Consider the following 22,882-nt stretch of genomic DNA (forward strand, 5'->3'; position numbering starts at 1 on the left):
GAGGCCACAACAGTGGGAGGCCCGCATACCACAAAAAAAAAAAAAAAAACAACAACAACAACAAAAAAAAACCCTATGTTTAACCCACTATGTGATTTCTGTCTCCTGTTTGGACCCAGGCATCTACGGGACATATGTATATGTATAACTGATTCACTTTGTTATAAAGCAGAAACTAACACACCATTGTAAAGCAATTTTACTCCAATAAAGATGTTAAAAAAACTCTTATACCAAAACCCTATGTTTAACCCACTATGTGATTTCTGTCTCCTGTTTGGACCCAGGCATCTACACCAGGAAAAGGAGGACGCACGTATTGAGCCACTACTGTGTGCAAGGCTTTGTGCCAGGCTTTTCACATCTTAACTCATTTAATAGATATTGCATAGTGTCCTTTGCTTTGATATTACAAAAAGCATCCAAACTCAGAAAAGGAGTATGTGGCAGAATTGACATTCCAACCCAGCTACACCTAGCCACAAAGACAATGTTAGGCTGAAAGGGACAGTCTCCTGACCCAGCCCCACTGGTTCAACCAGGGGAGAGATCAGCTGTGTTTTAAGTATTTACATTTAAAGGAGAAAATGCATTAAATCAGATTAGGCAAGTACAGCTCAACCTGTAAAGCCTCAGGACGCGTCACATTATACTGTTTCACTTATATTACCAGGTGGCTGCCACTCTTCCAACGAACCCTGGTGCATTTGTCATGGTCAAGTGCAATAATTTCAAGGTAATTTCTTTGGGGTCCACATGAGCTATTTTGCTGTACATTTCACCGGCAGTTAAGCGGCAATAAGAGATTGTGTAATAGAGCCTCATTAAAATTAAAGACTGTGACACCATGTGCCCCAGGACACCTTAAAGGGACACTCATTTGTTCGACATTTACCATCGTTCTGACTCAGGCTGGGCCTCGCATCTCACACGCTGAGTTCAGAGCTTTAATGTCATTCAGGTATTATTTTGTGATTTCAGTTCATTTCCATTTTAAGCCACAGTTTGTCCTGGCAGAGTTTGAAGGGATTTCCTCAGCCTGTTTAGGTTTTGGGGAAGAATTAGAGGAGGCGCGGAAGGAGGAGGGAAGAAAGACTGAGGCAGCGTGGTCACTTCTCACCGTCCGAGGGCCCAGCCTCACGTCTGGAGACGAAGGGTCATGATACACTGGCCCGAGGACACATTTCCGGGGCTCCGGACAAGGGCCCGGGATTTCTTGCCTCTTTTCCTAATCCCTAATTCTGGGTAATACTGGGAATCAGCTTAGCAATATTGAATTCAGAACAAACCATCTTGATGGATGTTTTACTCCAAGTTTAAACACGGGTAGAGGCCAGCGCAAACAGAAAAGAGGGGTGAGAAACAACTATCAGCTAGTCTCACTGTTACCTGTCTCAGTCCATCCCTTCGATCTGGAAACTCCGATGGACTTTACAGGAAAGGGAGTTTAAAGAGCAGAGGCTGTATCTTTCTCTCCCACCTTATTCTCCATCCCCTTTGCAGGTCTGCAGATGGGGGTCCCGCAAGCCCCAGACCATTCACAACTGAGAACGGGGAAAAGCAAGACTGACCCCAGCATCAAGGGTAAATCCATGTAAATGTTTCCCACCTCTTCCTGACTCCAAGTCGCATCGTTCTCCTTCATGGAGAGGACACAGGAGAAACACAGACGCAAGCGGGAGACTGAAAAGTAGAGTTCATGTGCGTCTGCTACCCGTTACAGGGTCCCCTGCCTCGACAGTGACTCTGCGAGGACAGGGGCCCGCCCCATCCACCTCTCGCTCTCCCAGACACGGCCCGAGGCGCACACGCTTGCGAAACCTTGAGCTGTGGGCTAGGCAGGCAGAGGAAAGACACCGGGCATTGGAGCCCAGGGGATGGCACCTCACCTCTGCACTTCTGGCTTTCTATTCTGCGAGATTATCTAGTAAATCTCCTGGTCCATTTATTACCCACATGAAATGGGTCTGTATCATCTTAGAGGCTCGCTTATCATTTATTGAATGAGCCATGTTGGTGTTGGGGTGTGTGTGTGTATGTGTGTGTATTTAGGATATGGAAAACCAAGGTTTTACTTCCACTGGAACTTCTGCTCTTAGAGGAGAAGAGCTCTAGGGACAATCCAACTGACTGAAGCCTGCAGAGAATTTTATGGCCGTCGGGTTTGGGTGAGCCAGCCTGACTCCATCCTGGAAGACTCCATCCTGGAAGGACACTGACTGATGGCTCGTCTGGGACCTGAATCTTTATGCTCTGGGAGACCCTGCTTCTCTGGGAGCTGTGAGTTCATCGTAAGCCATTCCTGGGCCCACGTGGCTGGGAAGCACAAGCGCCTCACTGTGGAGGCCAGCACACCAGCCTCTGCCCGCCGGTACTGCCAGGACACACGATTATCCCTCCAATTCCAAGGGCAACCAAGGATGCTGAGGGCAGGGGGCCATCTGGGAGGTCACGGTGACATCTACCTTATTTTGGTTTTGCCCTAAACTGCTTAGGAGCCCTGCTGTTTTATAGATACAGAAAGAGAAGAAAGAGGCCAAGAAACACTCTCCCCTGTAACAGAACCATGAAATAAACTAGAAATTGTCAAGCTTTCATTCTCAGGATAGCTATGCACACCTGTAAAGAGGTGCCTGAACAGGCTACCTGGTGCCCCGCTGTGAAGGAATAGGTCAGTCACCTGCAGGTGGACCAGCCAGGGAGCCTTTGCTGCTTCAGGACGGACAAAATGCCCCTGAGGCGATCAGAGGGGAAGGCGCCATCTTCCTAGATGAGGAAAGGGTATTGCTCTCCCCTCCCCCCTGCCCCTCCGCTCTGACCCTACTCAACATCTTTCAGCCCTTGGACCACCATGTTCTCTGGAACATGTTCCAGGGCTCCCTTTTCGCTGCGTCCTTTGCCTGGCAAGCTCTGCTCTTCTGTCACCAAACACAATGACTGAATTAGTTCTTGTTCTGGGAATGTTATCTAACCCACTCACTTTATTACCGGCGCCAAGCTTCCTTGCCGTCCCCTGATGAGCTGGACTCAGCCACGTGGGGGACTTCCTTTTAATGAATGAATTTTCAGCAAGGCTAGAGGTGGCGTAGCCTAGAACCAAGGCAGATGCGTTCACCTCCTCAGCCCCCTTCTCCTCAGCCTGCGCCTGGGTCTGGGGTCCTTCTACTCTAAGACCAAGGAGAGGAGACTTCGCTTCCACATCTAGGAAAGATCCTGCTGAATCCACGGACGCCCAGCCTTTCTAGGATGGAGAACACCTTGCAAACGGGAACTGGAGGCTCTCTTCAACTCTAAATCACCTGTCCAAGGAAATGCAAAAAGGAGGAAAAGTGGCGATCGTTTCTTCTGTTCACCCTCAGAAGACGTGCCTTTGATAGGACCTCGTTTCTCTTCCTTGGAGGGTGGGAAGGAGTCTGAGTCTTGCTGTCCTTGCCAGGGTCACTAGGGAACTTGGCTGGACTTCCAGCGTAGGACAGGAGGGTGGTCCGGGGGCGCGAGGGCGGGCCAGGAGACTGGTCCTGGCTCTGCCACTGAACAGCTGGGTGAGGACACTTCACGAAGATTCCCTGGACCTGTTTCCTCATTTGTAAAACAAGGAGGTTGAACCAGGAAATACTTAAGGTTTCTCTGATTGAAAATGTTTTGCTACTATGGGCCTAAGGAGTAGTATTTTCCCAGGTGCCTGGGGCTTTGAGCAGAATCTTCTGCTGAGTCTCAGCTCCAGGGCATCACCTTGTAAAGTGCTCCATCAGCACATTGTTCCCCTGCAGCCAATCCTAGTGATGGAGAGAGGGCGGAAGGAGAGTCACTGCCCCGGAGACCAGGCGGAGTTTTCTCACTTTCAGTTCTGAGACCCAGGCCATGGACCCAGAGCTGTCTCTGCCATATGCACTCGCACGTCTCAGCAAATGTGCTCGCAACGTTCGCCCTGAGAAAATGTTCACAAAACAGACAGATTCATCCGGGATATTCAAGCAGGTAGGGGCCTTACGAAGAGCTAGCTTATCACCTTTTGCCTACAAATGTAGAGGAGAAAGCAGGGTGCCAGGAGAGTTAGTGGCCTGCCCCAGGTCACAGACTGCAAGTGGCAGGGTCGGCCTTGAACCAATATTAAACTCACAAGGAATGCTCTTTTCCAGAAATGGTTAAGGTCTGAGAAATAAAGGATTTAAGAGACACATCTTTCTTTCCTGTACATGCACATAATTTCTCTTTCAGAGATGTCAGGAGTTTCCATTTATGACTTGATAAGCAATTTTAAAATGAGAGTTATTATAAGTACTTATTACTATTGTCATCATGCCATCTTTATTATGGAAACGTAATCAGTACAACATATTTTGCCTCAGAAGGTCTAGCGCAATTGAAATCCTGTGGTATTGATGCAATTAAAAGAATTAGTGAGCCCATTAGGTGATTTATGTTTTATATAAAAAATTTCTCAAAACAGTAAAAAGAAAAAAAATTAGCTTTCGAATGTTAATCTACTTTCCCTAGTCTAATACTCCACCTACTGGAAAAACTCTGAATACTACTGAAAGCATAAAGTTTTTAAAAAGAACAAACTGATTTTTTAAAAATCAATAAATCCCTATAATATTTATAAATATCAAAGGATGAGAGGAGAAATTCTCATTTCATAGCTGATATAGCATTTTTTAAATAAAGTTAATTTCGAAGATGTTTATAGCAGGAAGGGCCCAAATGCTGCACAATTTTTTCAAAGAATCTGGTCGGAGCTTATTTAGGGGTTTCAGGTTTGTCTTTTGACTGCTGGCACATGAGCACTCAGAAGACGAGGGTTAAAGCATTGAAAATCAACATCTGAACCGTATCTAGTAATTATTCTTCTGATTTCCTTCTTAGAGATCTAGTGTGAGAATAGCTTATGATTTTTATATGCTTTTACGTTTAAAATCACTTTAACAGCCGTCAAATTTAATGACTACACCTAGTGTAGTTTAGATAATAGTTAACACAATTAGCATCAATTAAATCATTTCATGTGGCATAGTTTCCTGAAAATCTCAAGGCAAAACACATTTTGATAGACTGTAAAACGACTTTCCGGGAATAAGGAAAAACAAATCAATGGATGGAAAAAGGGAGGAGGAAGACAAAGAAGAGAAATAAAATAAAATTAGGGAAGGTCAATTCTGAAAACAGGTATTAACAAGCATAATGTTGCTACAATTATACAACGCGGTGGCTAAATCTTCTATTAATTACATGAAAAGAATAAAGAACTATGAGGGAGAACAGTTATGAGAAACAATGTCAACACGACAGATATGATTGGGGCCCTTTCTGTTTCAGTCTTTATTGGCTTCTGTCATCTTGGTTTGTCCAGCACACGTTTTCAGGGGTTGGTTGTTTAAATTTGGCTCCTGGCAAATTCCTGGGTGAGTTTTTGGGGGGACGTTTTAACAAAGCCATCAGTAAACACGATGTGTTAGAACCACCTGCCTACGGACAGGGAAACCACTGTAGGCTGTTGTGCGGATGGTACTGCTGTCCGGTCGTCGGTCTGCTGAGGCTGGGACGGCCAGTGTGGAGGTGGGTGTGGCCGCTCTGATTGTCAAGTTCTCCGCGGGGGCCCCGGCTGTGACTGGTCCAGAAACGAGGACTTCCTTTGAAGATGAGCCCCTCACTGAAGAACACGATCGGACAGGTCTTCGGAGCGAGCATGTTGGCCGCGTCAGGCATCTGCCGGTGTGCACTCCTGAGGTTACACCCGTCCAGCCCCTAGGCCACCTGGGCACAGGCGGGTGACTGTCCCAGGGTGACCTGACTGCTCAGGGAGCTTCCCTGTGAGGAGAGGGAGACCTTGGCATAAGCCGCAAATTCCCCCTCTGACCACATCACCTTCTAGGCACGTCTTTTAGTAAATGACAGGACTCCTCAGACCTCCTAACGCCACACACAGACTTCCGAGCGATTCTGCCTTCCAGCCACCTTGTGGAGCAAAGCTGAAGATGTGCCGAGGAGATGTTCCCAGCTGGGAACACCCCACTACATTTCAGTGGGGGAGGGATAAATTAGGAGTTTGGGATTAGTAGATACACAGACTACTATATATAAAATACATAATCAGCAAGGTCCTGCTGCATAGCACAGGGAACTATATTCAATATCTTGTAATAACCTATCGTGGAAAAGAATCTGGAAAAGAATATATATATATGTATGTATAACTGAATCACTTTGATGTCCACCAAAAACTAACACAACACTGTAAATCAACTATACTTCAATAAAAGAAAAAAAAGAAGAATAGCATGTTTCTCATATCCGGTGATATCAGGAGGGACTGGTGATGATTCTAAGTTGGGTCAGAGGTTGGATTCAATGGCCCATAAAGACCATTCCAATTCTAAAATTATTCTAAGCAAATATTATGACTAAAGTTTGCAATTTACATTGTTGTTTATAGAGAAGAACTGGAAGAGGTTTGTGACAATCATCTTTGTTTTCGTATCTGGGGAAGGAGGTGGAAAAAGATATTGTCATACTCAGCTCTGGGGAAACTGAGGCACCAAGAGGTTTGTGTCTGACCCAGGTCCACGGACTCAGTGGTAGCTATTCAATTTCATACACATAACTATGTGCAGGACACCAAACTGTGTTGTTAGAAAGAACATTTCCTGGCTCCCTGCAATTCTAAGGCTCCTGGTCATTAGAGCACAATCCGGTGTTTGTTATTTTTAAAAAATGAACCTGCGGGCTTCCCTGGTGGCGTAGTGGTTGGGAGTCCGTCTGCCGATGCAGGAGACACGGGTTCGTGCCCCGGTCCGGGAGGATCCCACGTGCCGCGGAGCGGCTGGGCCCGTGAGCCACGGCCGCTGAGCCTGCGCGTCCGGAGCCTGCGCTCCGCAACGGGAGAGGCCGCAGCAGTGAGAGGCCCGCGTACCGCAAAAAAACAAAACAAACAAAAAAAAAACCTGCGATTTCTATCGCTGTCACACCGCTAACCCTAAAAGCTAATGACTTTCCTAAGTCAATTCACTGATCAATGATTCTTCTCCAGATGCTGTTTAAAATACGGAGAGAAAATTTAAATGCTGTACGTGGCTTTACGGTTCTAAACCTATTTAATGAAACAGCATTTTCTTCCTTATTGGCTGGTCTTCTAGGTTTAAAGGTTTGCTCACATCGCGCTTGTGGAATGATTCTTATATGTGGGGTGTAATAAGTAAAGCGACCCCAGGTGCTTTTACTTTATTGATCTTTTTAAGGCACCGGCTTCAGTATCTAAATGAGTTTGAGTTTGTTTCCTGAATGGTCTTTCATTAAAGCTTAGGTTGACCTCATTCCTCCTGCAATCATGACACTGTAATGGCAGAAAAAGACTAATTAAAAAAATGAACTCATTTTATGTGGTTGAAAAGGTTACATTACTATTGATTTCAACTGTACTACAGTTAAAGTCCTTGATATTAAGAAAACTCAGCGAACACATTCTTTTCTGTACAGAGGCTCTATCGATATTACTTTGCCAGTAGGTTTTGGCAGCAATAACAACATTCAGGATGGAGTCTAAAAATTGGCAATTATCAGAGGACTGATATCCACATGCTTTAAATTCTGTTCCAGGTGAAAGAGTATAAAGGTGTATCAAGAAAATCATTAAACACAGAGTGACTTCAGAATGTGGGGTGAATTCGGGGTCTAACGGCTCGAATGATGACCAGTTCTGCTGGCTTTACAGAAAGCAGTAAGGCTCTGCTCCCTGGAAACAACGCAGTTTTTTAAGGCTGTGTTTGGAGCCTGTTCCAAGAAGTGGACCGTGGGGAGGGGTGGAGGAATTTAGTAGAGGTGGTGAGGAATGGGAAATAGGAAAGACTAGAGGAAATGAGCTAAGAAATCTAAGGAGAGCATTCACTTCTCTCGTGACGCAGCCGTGCGGGCGTGCGTGTTAAAGCTGTAACAAAATGGACCAAGATAATTCTCAGCCTGGAAGCCTGTTAGATGCAGCTTTGGACTTGGAGCCTGTATTCGAATCTACTCCAGGAAAGGCTTGGGTGAGTCTATGGATCCTGGACCTCATGCTGACCCCAGACCCACTCTGTACTCTGCCCAGGTCCCAGCTCTTAATGAATCAATCTTCTAGAGAAGGTTTGGTTCTTGACATGCCGCCTGGGTTCCCTTGACAATCTTGGGAAGAAAGAATATGTAGCTGAAAGGATTTGGGAGAAGGAGGAAGCGTGCAAAGAATATCCCCCCAGAGTTTGATCCTCTTCTTCCCCCTCTTCCATATTATCAACATCGTCGTCAGTGTAGCAGCTAACATTTCTTGAGAGTCAGCTCCAGGTCAGATCCCACCTTCGGTACTTTACACGTACTATTTCACGGAATCTGCAAACAGCCCTGTGGGCACAGACTCTCATTCACCCCATTTTACAGCTGAGGAAGCCGAGGCCCTGGGATTGAGTTACGTTGCCTGAAGGGACACACAGCTTCCGAGGGGTACAGCCCGGAGGTCCGTGCGCCCGTAGAGTCTGAGCCTCTCTACTGTGTCTGCCCGGCTCCCGTGCTGTTGCAAACCTAGGCTGGCAGGATGTCCACGGCAGCTGCGCCAAGCACCCCGGGGAATGAGTGGAGGGCAGGGGCAGCCCGGCGCCGCCCCGCCTGGTGTCCCCCTGGCCCCCATCTTGCTACCTCTCCTTTGAGGGACCTTCTGGTTTACATGACCTGGCAGTCTGCATCCACCTCTGGCTGCAGGACGGGTTTTCGGAGATGACTTCAACGTCGGAGGTCGGAGGCTACAGCAGCCTGTCCGTTACTTCGCCGCTGGCACCACTGTGCATTTGTGGTGCTCGGCTGTGGGGCTCACGCACACAAGCAAAGGCAGAGGCTGTGGGTCGATAATCCAGATGCCGACGTCATCCTCGCGGGGGTAGAGAGGGCTCATTTCTCTCTGGCCTCCAGTTTGCCTTCTGCTGGTGGCCTGGGTGACAATATAGGGAGGGTATGCTGGAAGGAGCGGCAGGATCTACTCAGTGGCTTTACTTGCTTTTACTTCCACTTCCTTTTTGATGCCCTTGCGCCATCTTCACTGTTGAACTACCAGCTCAGACCCTCGCTTCCACCCGTGAGGTGTTTTAGTACCATCCCCTCCAGCATTCGGATCGCATCTCCTCATCTCAGGGATGCTGGGGTGGGGCTAATTCTTTTAGGTCACTAGCCACGACAGGGAAGAATGCAAATCAAATGCACCTTAGGAAGCAGAAAGAATCTTTGTACTCTCAAATGCGGCACACGTGCGCAGAATCCATTATTTATAAATGTGATTCATTCATTTACCCAGTCACTCAGCAAACATTTCTTCGGGCTCTCCAGTGCCCAGGGCTCAGGGACAGAGCTGTGAGAAGCACAGGTGGGAACGGAATCCCTGGGCTGTACCTTTGAGCGTGACATCAAGCTCCCATTTACATAAGCAACACCAAGCCCCACGGCCATCCCAGTATTTCACATTAAATGCAGATGACCCACGTTACAACCCCGGACTCTGCATTAGAGGAGCATTTGTAGAAGCCTCACCTAAGCTAGTTTCCTAGGGAAGTTTTCCCTTCCCCACGCTCAGCACTGGTCCTGCCTAAGGGCCGCTAGAGGGCATCTTAGCACTAGCTCAGGACCCGCTCCAGGCCGCCCGGTCCGTCCAAATCCTCACCTCAGTCCCCGTGCTGACTTTTCCCTTCACTGAGTAAAAGGGCAGAGTGTGACCCTTCAGAACCTCAGACTGCGCGTGGAGATACATTTATTTTTCAGAGAGGAGATACATTTATGTGAGATAGGAACCTGCTTTCAGTTACCCGTGCATGGGAAACACGCTCTGCCTATTGTGTACAAAATTGCTTTGAGAATTACCATCTTTGAGAGTGATTTTAGTGCACTGCAGATGGATATAACGCTATAATGCCTCTCAGATTGGACTTTCGTTTTCATGCCAGACGAAATAGAAATCCGGGAACCTTACCTTCTTTCTTGAGAGGTGATTTATGGACTTAATGTGCTTGGGGGAGAAAATGAACGCTCCAACAGCTTTGGCTGCATTCTGGAGGAGAAAAGAGAGAACTGACATTTCAAACCCTAAACTGGATCAGAAATTGTATTGCCACTGTTTTCCCACTAAGCTGTAAGAAATGTAAAGCGAAGTAAACACATTTTTCTGGAGCGCTGGAATGGAGGTCCTGTCTAGCCTTAGAGCGCATAATTCTTTTGCAGATGAAATTGCTTTAGAAAAGAAGTGAAAAACTTGGAAGTGTTGACATATTCATTATGAGTCTTTTTCTGTTTCAGATCAGATGAGTTTGATGGGTTAAACTTATTTTTTCTTCGGTTCCCTCCGTAATTTTTTTGGATTGCAGAAGAGCAAATATTGGATCCCTGTGGTAAAAAATAAGTCTGATAATGTGGTCCCCCCGCCCTTCATGCAAACATTAAGGCACAGCTCAAATGCCTTCCTCAGTCTCCTCTGATCCATTTCTCCCACCCCCAGGATGATTAATTTCCCCCCGTTTTCTGTGCTTCCTCAGCACAAGTCCATACTTCAGTGGGCCCCTGGTTCATGTCTGTGTGATTGATGGTCTCTTCTGTTGGACTGTGGCTTCTGAAGGCACCAGCCATGCTGCCCGCTGAACGTACAAGGTGCTGAGGACTTGCTCCCTGGGTTGAACTGTAAATGGATGGAACAGGAAGCTTGGTTCTGAAGGCCCTGCTGATAATGACCTAACAGCTGCTCTCTTACTTTTTGCTTTTAAGAAAGAGAAGGGACTTGGGAAGGAAGGAAGGGAAGTAGCATTTATTGGGCCACAGAAGATGCTAGATATTTTCATGTAAATTTTCATTTAACACACACACACACACACACACACACACACACACACACACACACGCCCCATTAAAATAGGTGGCCTTATTCCCATTCTACAAATACGTAAACAGAGCATTCAGTAACTTGCCAGAGAACACAGAGTTAGGAAGTGGAGGAATCTGTCAATAAGGATGTTTAAAAATTCATGTCTTAGTAACAACTTAGTAACAACAATTCCAATCCATGGGGGTCTCCGTTTAGACTCAGACCATCCTCAAAGGGAAATCTTGCTTCATGTGCTATAGCCTTATTACCAGCCAAGACTCATAATACTCTCTTCTGCTAGATCCCCAGTCTATTATTTATACGCTGAGAGACCAATTTATACGTTGGGAGACCAACTTGTTAAGTCTCTTGCTGAGGAGAATTAGGTGGAATGAGCTTCTACCATCTGAAGAAATGTATATCGAGTGTGTATACAGCTTTTCTCTCCTCCCAGAATATAAACTCCTTGAGGGTAAAGGATACATTTCGTGCATTCCTCCTGACCCACCAACTCATCATTGTCTACCTGGATTCCTTTCATGTAATAGGTACACAGCATATATGTGTTCTCCTCAATGTATACTCAATGAAGTTCAGTTAATTTTAGTTGCACTTCATAAGCAGCCATATGGGATGGCATTGATGACCCCCTGATTTTACTCAAGTCAGGCTTAAGGAATGGTTGCTGTTAGGAATTTCCCATCATGCCGTGGGCTGAGTGGCGGACAAGGATAAGAGATTAATGTCAATTACATGTCATAGTGTTAAATTCTTAGTGATCATCGTATGGTTTTAATATTTTAAAAAATGCACTGTTAATGGAACATCCCAGAATCATCTTGAGAACATTTTGTCACACATCTCCACTGCACACCTCGGAACTGAGACCTTACATAGTGGGTGCCCAGACCACTAAGTATACAGATGGTCTCAGTTTAAAGCTGCAGGTCAGTTTGAACACATGGCGGCAGGGGGAGGAATCCTCGGCACTGATGGTTGTGTATCTTGTTTCTCATTTTTGGAGACACTGCACCAAACAGTCCTACTTTCTGTTCAGAAATAAATAAGGAAAATTTGCTAAAATACCCTACCATGGGCCAAGGACCCAAAGCCCAATCTAAAACCAAATGACACAAAGCTAATGAGGTCATGAGGTTTTTGATGTGTGTCTCGATTGTGAACGGGCTTCTCTGGATATATGGAAATACTGAAAACAAAACAAAACAAACTCTGACACACGTGCAGACCAAATTAATGTGCAAGTTTTCAACAGACACATTCCTGTCTCTTCTCTTCCCAGGTATCTTCTGTGGAATTAAACCACTGTAATGATATGAGAAACAAATAAAACGTTGACCTATGCCCTCCGCATAAGTAAACAGCTGAGTCGGTCTTCCATGAATGCAGGAAGAGAAGCAGTAATACACTTGCTGAGAACCCAAGCAGAGAGCCAGTGCATGGGTCAGAGAGCTCCGGGGAGGGAAGGATTAGAGACATCAAAGGGCTCATCGCTATGCCCGCAATCACCGCTCTTCTGTCAAGCGTGCTTGTAATGCACGACCAAGGCTGTGAGCTCATCTTCCAGAGGAGACAAACACTAAATTAGCCAAAGGGAAGATGTTACAGTAAATGTAGTCTCAGAGCAGGGCCTTAGACTAGTGAGGTCAACTTCCTTTATTTGTTCTGACATCCCTAAAAAGATTTAATGCTTCCAAACAGTGCTATTTTTTTAAATAAAGGCTTGAACAACCTCTGATATTAAAATTTTCAGTTGTGTTTACAGTTTTACACTTTTTAGTATTGTTCGTTATTGGCAGAAAGTTCAAGGGTAATAAAGGCCCACATTTTTAAATAATTCATCTGAGCCTCAGCTTCTAATTTCAGGCCAGGCTCCATGCTAGCACAGGAAAGAAGGAAGCTCAGATGGAAGGACCAGAGGTTATGTCCATGCTTCCAGGAAAACTGACGTGGAACTCTTTATGTGGCACCAACACTGGCCTGAAAGTTGGACTGCTTACTTCTTTTTTCACTTAGAAAAGTTGCGATTTTATGACCTCCAGCAAATCTCAATGGGGCTTTTCTTTTTAAAGAAGTGTTTTCCCTCCATTACATACAGTTAATTTTTTCTAAGGAGACTATCATGTAATTTGGTATTTCAAAAAAATGAATATACCTTTTCATAAACTGCAGTAGGCTATATATTTGTTTCTTGTTTAACATACACGCTACTCATGGTTTGTTTTAAAGGCTCTATGTCATTAGTTTTTTTAACACTGAGGTCATATCGCATGCACTTTTCTACACCTTTCATTTGTTATCTAACAACACTTTATAGAAATTGTGCCGAGTCAGTTTTCTAACGTAGGTGGATGTATCTGAGGAAGGGTCCTCTATGGCCTCTGACCAGACCACCTAATTCATGGTCAATTTAAATACCAGTTGAATCACAGTGTTTAGAGTCTGGGCTTGGGAATCAGACAGACCTGGGTTTGTACCTCAGCTCTACCCCTTACTGACCTCTCTGTGTCTCTGTTTCATCATCTGTAAAATGGGAATAATGGTACTTATCTCACAGGAGCGTGATTTGCATAAAGTACAGCCTGTAAGGCAGTAAGACAGAGACTGGTGCCTAGTACACTCAAGAAATATTGATTGCTTTTACTACTACTACTACTGCTACTACCACTACTTTATTAGTGTTATTATTATTGCCTTAATAGGATTCTCCTGTGTTGGGTTGAGATGGGATTCCTGGAATCTTTATTAATATTCTTGAGAAAAGCCATTTAAACCAAATCATCTTTATAAGCAGATCCAGCAATTTTTAAAAAGCTTGCTCTATCAACCTCTTTTCCTATAGAGCCTTTAGTGTACACGTTTCACCTCCCAGCTGCAGGTGGCATTCTCTGAGCCACGTGGAAGGCTGTCTTATCACCTCCTAGGTTGCTCTCTGCACCTTCCTGTCTCTAAACACAACACAGGTCAACAGAGTTTATCAGACAAGCATGCTACTATGTCCCACTGCTACCCTAATCGACTTCAAACACTAACCCCTCCAAAAGACTTACTTTTATTTAAAACTCTTAAGAATTTTCAAAAGTTTATAAGGCAAACTGGCAGGGGTGAGCCTGGGTCTCTTGATGGCTCTCAAAGGCGACAAAGAGGCGATGGGGTGAGCAGTGACCAGCCCCGGAAGGAGGGGTCCGGTTATATGGGTTCTAGATAGGAGTCTGCCTCTCGTGAGCACTGGGGCCTTATTAGTCACCTGGACATCCTCAATCTCTGTTTTCTCAGCTGTTTAATGGGCTAATAGTACCAGCTGTTCCCAACTCATGAGGTTGAGCACGTCAAACGAGGATACGTATGCAAGTATTTTGAGCACCACATAACATGATTATTCAGGCCCTTCCAGTACAGAGAGAATTTCTCCTGGCTTGAGGCGGTCACTTGAAACGCCTTACAATTGAACATTTCTCCACATAACAAAAAGTGGTGCCACCCTGCCCATCAATGTTTCATGTCAATTAACATATATAGCTGCCCTGTAAGTCTATAATCGAATCACTTTTCAATTTACTGCTAATAAAATTCCTCCAACAATTTTTCATTGTTGTTGTGATCTATTTTATTTATTTATTTTTGACCTACAAATAACTGTACCTAATTAATGTATTCAACTTCATGAGTCTGGAGTTAAGTATATACCCATGAAAACATCACCACAATCTATGAACTTGTTTTTTGTCATAGTAGCTAACGTAGCCCCAATGAACATAAATGAGTATCTTGAAGCAGAGTCCTGCCGTAAGAGAAACCTAAAATTTGTAGCATTGGTCCTGTGGTATGGATATTAGAGGCTGGAAAGACAGACAGTAATGGTATACAAGCAAATGTTTTGTAAATCTGTCACCGCACATAACCTGCACGGCAGGCTAAATGCCTATGACCTGTGGCTTTAGGGAAAGTGCTTCAAAGGAGCCAGAATGGCCACGGCTATCAGTGGTTTCCTGCTGCCTATGTCAAGGAAGAGATGAGTTCAGAAAAGAATTGGCCAGTTTCCAAACATCAGTGAAAGGGAAGAGAGAAAAGTCCAAAAATTTAGAGCCTCACACCAGAGAGTAAGAAATAAAACTGCAAAAAGCTCTGACCAACGAAGGCACATGAAGATTTTCAGCTCAGCAAACTGGCTCAGCAGCATGCAGGAGGTTGAAATTAAGAGTATTTACCCCACCACAACCACCTAAGCCTCTTGTCTCAGATGGCCTCAAGGTAGCTGCCATGACCTTGAGAGAGAGGCAAGGGTCCTTGGAAGCAAATGTTTATGTCAGTCCAAGAGCCACGTTTAGGGAAGAATGCAGGGCGTATCTACTGGTACACGAAACTGACCGGAAGCAGATAGATCAGAAGCCAACTCAGGTTCTGAAGGAACTGTATTGGCAAAGAAACTGCAGGTCTGGTCTACAAAGGCTTGTGAGTATAAAACAACCCTCAGTGTAACTGACACCTACAGGAAACGGTCCCTGGAAGCTGCACAGCTTCAAGGAATGCCTTATCACCAACATTCAGTTCAGAGGAGAGCTATGGAGAGCCATGCAAATAATGGACAGGAATTTGGCCTATTCAAGGAACTACTCCCATGGCCGAGGGCGGCAGCAGGACGTCCTCAGAGCGTCTACCCAGCATGATTTCATCACTGCTACAGAACACAGGACTTTCCTTTTTAAAAAATATATCTGATGTAAGGCAGACTTTCATTGGGTTTAGCCACTGACATTTTAGGGTTGTTACAGCAACTGGTGTTATCCTAGCCTTTTTCTATATTCCTGGCGTTTAGCATTCACCGTTTGCTGCTATTGTTGGTAACACTTTCCTCTGACCGTTTTTAGGATTCATATTCAGTATACAGCTCAATTAGCAATTGATGCAACTGCTGTTATACAATTTGGTTGAAATTCTGGTTGATAGCCGGTAAGAAATTATCGTCTTTATTTTAAGAGATGGAATTCACTGACTCTGAGGGACATCTGTTTTGAAAATTCCCGATGAAAACAATTAAAGTCTCGCTCTTCGGGCTATAAAAATTTGGGGACCTGATCATCATTCATTTCTGAGGACTTGGAATTATTTAAGAAAGTCCTTATTTTACTTGCAGGAAATCTGTTAGCTTCTTCTTGGCAAAGACGGACGGAACTGGTCCTCCAGTTAGATGAAAGCCAAAATGATACATCTTTACCATCTGTTCATTTGATTTTTAGAGAAAATGGATTAGGAGTATCTGTGCCAGAGACTATATCCCTGAACCCTCCACTGTATAACTTCCATGAAACCCCTAAATATTTGATAGTTATTCAAGGAACATGTACTTAATTCATTTTTTGAGCTAATTTTATCCTTGGATCAGGTGAGAATATCAGAAAGTTGTATCACCTCTGCCCTTGTCCCCTTCATCTCCCATCACCCTGTTCTCCCCCACTGCCTGCAGAACTGTTTGGGCTGAAATCCATTTTTAAGTTATACTTGACTTTCCCAAGGAAATGCTACATCAAGCAGGTTTGTGAAAAACACATTTGTTGCAGAAACGCTGGTGAAGGCCCTGTGTACCACCTCTCTCGGTACCCACTATGTAACAAGGAGAATGAAGGGCCTTCAACTATCACTGCATTTTTAAAACTCTGAAGAAATATAGCAAAATGCCAAAATTTTTAATGTTTGGATGGTGGGTCCATAGGTGTATGTTTTATTATTCTCTGTACTTCTGCATATTTTTGAACTATTTTATAACTTCAACAACATCACTCAATTTCTAACTGGCCGGAGGTATCCACTTCCAACATTTTATGGTCACCCTCCCAGACATCTCTCTACTAAGTGATTCAGTTAAGAGCATGTGTACACTTCAGTGTGGCAGACCTAGGTTCATCTAGGCTTTTGCTACTTACTCACTGCTTCCTAATTTTGAGGGAGCTACATCACACTCTGAGTGTCAGTTTCCACATCTCTAAAATGGGGATACTAATGGTGCATTCCTCATAAGCCTATTGTGAAGAGTCAATGAGAAAGTGTGTGTCAAGTGCTAGCACAGTGCCTGGGCCACGGCATCAATAAACGTGAGCTACCATCATGCATGGGATGTTGCCAAGTGGATCGTGCTATGGGCAGCTTGCTATGCCAGTGAATAGAATCCATGGTAGATAAAAAAAGGAAAGAATGATAGAGTAAGAAAAATTCCATTTCCCTAGAAGAACTGGTATATTTTATGCTTATGGGTTGTGGACTTCTGGCCACCAAGAAGTTCCGAGCCAAACTTACACAAGTGGGTGAGACCTTCTGACCTGGGTAACCGTATTCCATTTCCCCATTGTCTTGGGGCCCTACTTTTTGTGACTTACTTTAACTCTCAATTTCGTGTTATGTACTCCCTGTAAACCACCTTATATCCCCTGTGCGATGTGGTTGGGACCAAAGGAAGGAAAGAAGGAGGACGGGTGAAGCCAGGGACGGCAGGCAGGAAGGAAAGTAAGAAGAAAGGATTTGTAACACAAGGCTTTGAAATTATTCCTTGTAATCGTGATGTTCAGTTCCTAGAGGCATGCTAATGGGCACTGTTCTTCATCACAGACAGGATTTTTCAGGTGTTCTCCGCCTGCTCGGGGTTTGTTTTACATTTGGCATCAAGCCTTTAGCTTTATCACGGGTGCAACTGTGAGTTTCCATAAATGATGCAACTTGAGGGTTGTCCTGGGCTCTGGTTTGTGCTGGCATCTGAGAACTCTGAGAGTCGGTTCTTCATTCTCTATGTGGACACTGGGCACTTTGTTTTTTGGCAGCAAATATTTCATCCAAGGTCAATTTCCCTCAAGTGCTCAGCACCATTTCTGACAGTGTGTGCTCAGGGAATGAAAATTAATTTAAAGTTAGCTTTAGCCAAACCCAGCTAGGAAAGCAAACCTGCTTTTAAAAACACTGTAAACACTGACAAACATCATCTAAATTATATGATGTTTGCACATATATAAATGTATAGAATTTTACCTTAATTCCAAAGGCATCATTCCATAGCACTTTTTTTTTTTACATCTTTTTTGGAGTATAATTGCTTTACAATGTTGTGTTTCTGCTGTACAACAAAGTGAATCAGCTATACGTATACATATATCCCCATATCCCCTCCCTCTTGAGCCTCCCTCCCTCCCTCCCTATCCCACCCCTCCAGGTGGACACAAGCACCGAGCTGATCTCCCTGTGCTATGCGGCTGCTTCCCACTAGCTATCTATTTTACATTTGGTAGTGTGTAGATGTCAATGCCACTCTCTCACTACATCCCAGCCTCCCTTCCCCTGCCGTGTCCTCAAGTCCATTCTCTACGTCTGCATCTTCATTCCTGTCCTGCCACTAGGTTCATCGTAACATTTTTTTAGATTCCATATCTATGTGTTAGCATACAGTATTTGTTTTTCTCTTTTGGACTTACTTCACTCTGTATGACAGACTCTAGGTCCATCCACCTCACTACAAATAACTCAATTTTGTTCCTTTTTATGGCTGAGTAATATTCCATTGTATATATGTGCCACATCTTCTTTATCCATTCATCTGTCGACATTCATGGCACTTTTAAACTCATCTTTGAGTTAGCCTTATTTTTGTTCTTTGATGAGAAGTACATTTTAATTTGAAATTATTTAAATATATTTGTCATTATATTTTATTGTAACTGGGGGCTATCAGAATGGGTTGAGGATATATGTGTGTTTTACATTTTTGTTCGATTATAAAAATGCAACATACACTTGTAATTAAAAAATGAGGAAATATAGAAAACTCTAGAGGAAATGAAGCCATTTATAATCCCTTTCCACAGAAATAATCGTGATTAACATTTTATTATATCTTTCTCCATACATTCTTGAGGTTGTAGAAGTTCTCAAGATGGATTTGTAGATTGTTTCCAGGAAAAAAAAATTAGAGTGTTTTTTTGGAGTTCTAAAGGTGCCCTTGGAATTACGTCCACACTCTACAGTCCTCCCTGCCTGCAAGAAAGCAGGTCATGGGAGCAGGGAATCGGCCTGACCTGCTTGTCTGGAAGTAGGCACCGTATCTTTTCTTCCTCCACCATGTCTACCTTTGTTTTCCATCTGGGCTGGACTGGAGAGGCTGGGCTGACAAAGACCAGCGCACCCCAGACCATGAAGTCTTTCCAGGCTGCATCCAAGTGGGTTGAGGCATCTGCTTTCTAAACATGTCCAGAAATCTCAGTGCAATTGCATCCCATTGTATGACAGAAGGAGAAGGTGGGGCACAGGGCTTTCCAACACCCTGGGTACAATTCCTATGGCCGAATTAGTTCTGTGCCTTTTAGAATGCTTCCCACTTGTATCTTCTCCTTTACCTCAACGCACTGCGCAGCCGAAGGTTTTCGCACCCGTCGTGTTTCCTCTTCCTGGAACTGTAGTCCTGCTCCTTGGAGGGTTCTCCCCAGTTCCCCACACTCTGATCATGAGGTTTGATTAGGGGCTATCAGTCATTTTTCCCCTCTCCTCACAACAGGGTGAGTGTGTGACCCCAGCCAGGTCAATCAGAGACCTTCTCCGGATTTTAAAATGAGAACCGAGAAACTAGGACCTTGCTTCTGGTCCCAGCAAAACTGGGAAGATGTGAGCCGACTGCAGTGTCTGTGTCCCATGATGTGTGGAAGATGAAGCCTGCTGCAAGAGGAATTGTCCAGAGTCCTCCAGAGGCAGGTGGGCAAGCAGAGAAGATGGAGGGAGGGAAGGAGAGGGGGGAGAAGGGGAGGGAGGGGGGGAGAGAGAGAGAGAGAGAGAGAGAGAGAGAGAGAGAGAGAGAGAGAGAGAGAGAGAGAGGGAGAGAGAGAGAGGCACTCGGGCATGGCCTAGGCTTTGTTTTAATCCTCCAGGTCCCCTGGATTCTTTCAAACTTTTGGTTTTCCCTTTCTTACATTCTATAACCTACCCTAGGAATTTTCTCTACAAATGAATTCTGAACTGGTTTTCTGTCCTTTGTGATCAGAAGAACCCGGAGCAATAGAAGCCAATTCTCCCCAGCCCCGCTTTGGTCTCCTGGACTCTGCAGGCCTCTGGCTCCTCCACTGTGTGGATTTCTCGGCCTTTCCTCAAGGGCCCCAAGTCCTTAAAATAGTCTATCCCTCTCCCCTTCTCCAGGGTGATCTCTAATTTACTGTAGCAGACAGCAGCTCTGATCAGCTGATATTTGTTCTTAAAGAGCTGCTGCTTCCTTCCAAAGATTCCCCAGTTGGTGGAATTTGGCAGAAGGGAGGCCATCTAGACCTTCTTTACTCCAGACTCTCACTTGGGGAAACGCACCAGGAAATGGAATTATTTAGCCTATATCACCTGGACTCTCCTCTCCCACTCACCCCACCCTCGTCTTTGCAAGTGGTTCCTCAACCCACAGGGCTCAGTCCCGACACACGACGCGTTTTCTTGGAGACGGTGAGGAATAACCTTGCAAAATTCTGCAGCTGAAACAGCTCCCTTCCTTGACACCGTCCTTCAAGCTGATTGTTGAGCTCTTTTTAACTTTTAATATTATTTTGCAATGGTGAAATGGCAAGATAATCACTTTCTTTGAGAGAGGAGACAGATGGCGCACTTTAAAACAAGAGAATGCCTCTAATCAAAAGCCAACCAACACAATATTGATAAAATGGTATAAAACCACGCCTTTCCTGTAATGGTATAAACCACCATACTAATCCTGGACTTGCTGGCTTTTCTGAATCCAACGTGAGTTATGGTGGAAGATGGGCGTGGTTTACTCCACAAGTAATTTGCATCACCTAACACGTGACAGGCACTGCGCTAGACTCAGCGACTGCCCATCACTATGAGAGAAGCTTATTTACGCCCCATTTGATTGACTGCGCAATAGGCTGTAACTGCACCTTGTCATTTTCCTAGGAAAGGCCTCTCCTGAAAATGCTCTCTAGCATTTACTGCTAAAGGCCAAGCGCAAACTCCGTATCAAGTTATGAATTTGACATCCGCCAGTGCTCACGAAGAGACGGGGCTTGTGCCTTTCCTTTGCAACCTGAACTTCCCAGTTACCAGCCGAATCCGAATCCGAATGAGGTCGGAGAGGCTGCTGAACCCCTGCCAAATGACACTCCACTTGACTGACAAAACAGCGTCCCCTGCTGCTCTTCTTCCTGACAGGTATCTATTTTGAACTCCTTCTAGAGAATGCAGTGACAGTTCCAGCCTTGATCTTTGCCTTAGTTCCCAGGGAGACCTCCTCATGCCATGTTTTATTCATGGTGTCTCCTAGGCTGGTCTCTTCATTGTAAAAATCGGTCGTGGGGGTAGGGACAATCCATGAACCTGAAATAAAGTTTGAGCGTCACAATAAAACCGTCCCTTTGTGTACGGAAAGCCTACAACCAGAGTCTGAGATGCTGGGGAAGGTTTGTGTACTGAGGATTTTTAAGGCAAAGCACCCATAGAAGAAAAGAAAATAGTTATTCACATTGCATTGGAGTCGTGAAGGAAGTAGGTCAGATAAACCAAAATAACCTTTGCTGGGAAATGCGATAAGCTTCAGACATCTGAGACCATGGAGAAAAAAGATGCTGCAATGGATAAAAGCAGCAGACTGATAGATGTGCAGGGCTACAAGCAGGAAAGCTACAAAGAACGTACAGAGTGAACATTTATTCTACCTTCTCCCAAGAAATCTCTTCTCCATCAACTCCGTCATTGTCCTTCCCGTAGGAACTGGATATCTTTCTACTTCACAGGTTAGAAATGTGTAGGAGAAAGTATCAGAAGCATCTCTTCCACCTGTCCTAACCGCCCAAAACAAAACCAATCAAAACCAATAGCCAAGCACGACAGAGGACAGAGATTGCAGCCCTGTATCACATCCGATTGATGAGTAACACATGTGTACCTTGAGAGTGATGGTCCTCTCGTGACGGGTGACATTAACGCTGTGGGGCTGCCCGTTGGCCATGCTCCTGTGGTCCACGTCAATATTATACGGCTCCCTGGTGCCACCGAGGCTGTACCGGATCTGTAAGCTTCCTACAGAGAGAAAAGAAAAGAAACCCAGTCGTTTCTCCACTCTAGATTTCATTTTAATGTCACTTCCCCCACCCCTTGAGGCTAATTCCATTAAACTCAGCTTCAATGTCCATCAATATCGCCTCCGTTCTGAATTCTGAGTCACTAGCTCAGAGGCACACTAATCCATAAAGGCTCACAGCACCAGGCACACGCATGTTGACAGTCTACCAACAACAAGCCATCAGTGACCATCATCTCCAAGTTGAAGCAACAAATGGTATAAACAATCCAAGTCGGGATCGCGCCTGGGGTGGCAGGATGAGAACATACATGATATAGGACCATGGAGCCGCCTACAGGCCCCACAAAATACTCTGTGAAATAAAAAATAAATGCAGGATGCCGGGATGGTCTCATGCCATCGGCAAAGTGTGACGTTCAGCATATAAAAGAATCACGAACATACAATATTAAGAATAAACATAATTTACAGAAGATAAATACATGGGATGTTGGGTGGCTTCACTGAGAGCAAGAAAACAAAGCAATGGCTTTTATTCTAGGTTAGAGACCTCATCAATCCAAATGCAAATCAAAGGCAAAAAGATGGGTCCTCATTGCCTCTCAGTTGTAGTTCACTTTGCCACAACGAATTATTCTTTTTTCTCTGTCTTGTTTCTTCCCAATAATGACAAGCAATATTCAAAAAGACTAATATAATATTCTAGATCCAGCTTTTAATTAATCTGCACAGCAAACGTAGCTTTTATTTCTTAGTTATGATTTTTAAAGGCATCGACTTTTTATCTCATTTTTTACTCAAATTGGAATCTTCGTGTTAATAGCTTTTGACATCTCAGAGCTTAAAAATGGAGCCAGTAATTTAGCAAGAGTTTGGCCAACTGTAAATCACCTCAAAGATTCTTTGTCGCGTTTTTCATTTTCCTTCCAGAGGAACAAAACTGATATGCTAAGTTGTGA

At 44.6% G+C, this 22,882-nt stretch overlaps 1 protein-coding gene across 1 annotated transcript in view; it reads right to left on the reverse strand.

The window, feature by feature from the left end:
• CNTNAP2 (contactin associated protein 2) overlaps window positions 1–22,882 on the reverse strand; it is a 1,485,958-nt gene that overhangs the window by 141,955 nt on the left and 1,321,121 nt on the right. Inside the window, exon 20 of the mRNA XM_055084701.1 lies at window positions 21,786–21,919. Coding sequence (XP_054940676.1) covers window positions 21,786–21,919 — 134 coding nt within the window. The remainder of the gene's footprint in view (window positions 1–21,785; window positions 21,920–22,882) is intronic.

This window comes from Physeter macrocephalus, chromosome 5, assembly GCF_002837175.3.
Source record: "Physeter macrocephalus isolate SW-GA chromosome 5, ASM283717v5, whole genome shotgun sequence".
NCBI lineage: Eukaryota > Metazoa > Chordata > Mammalia > Artiodactyla > Physeteridae > Physeter > Physeter macrocephalus.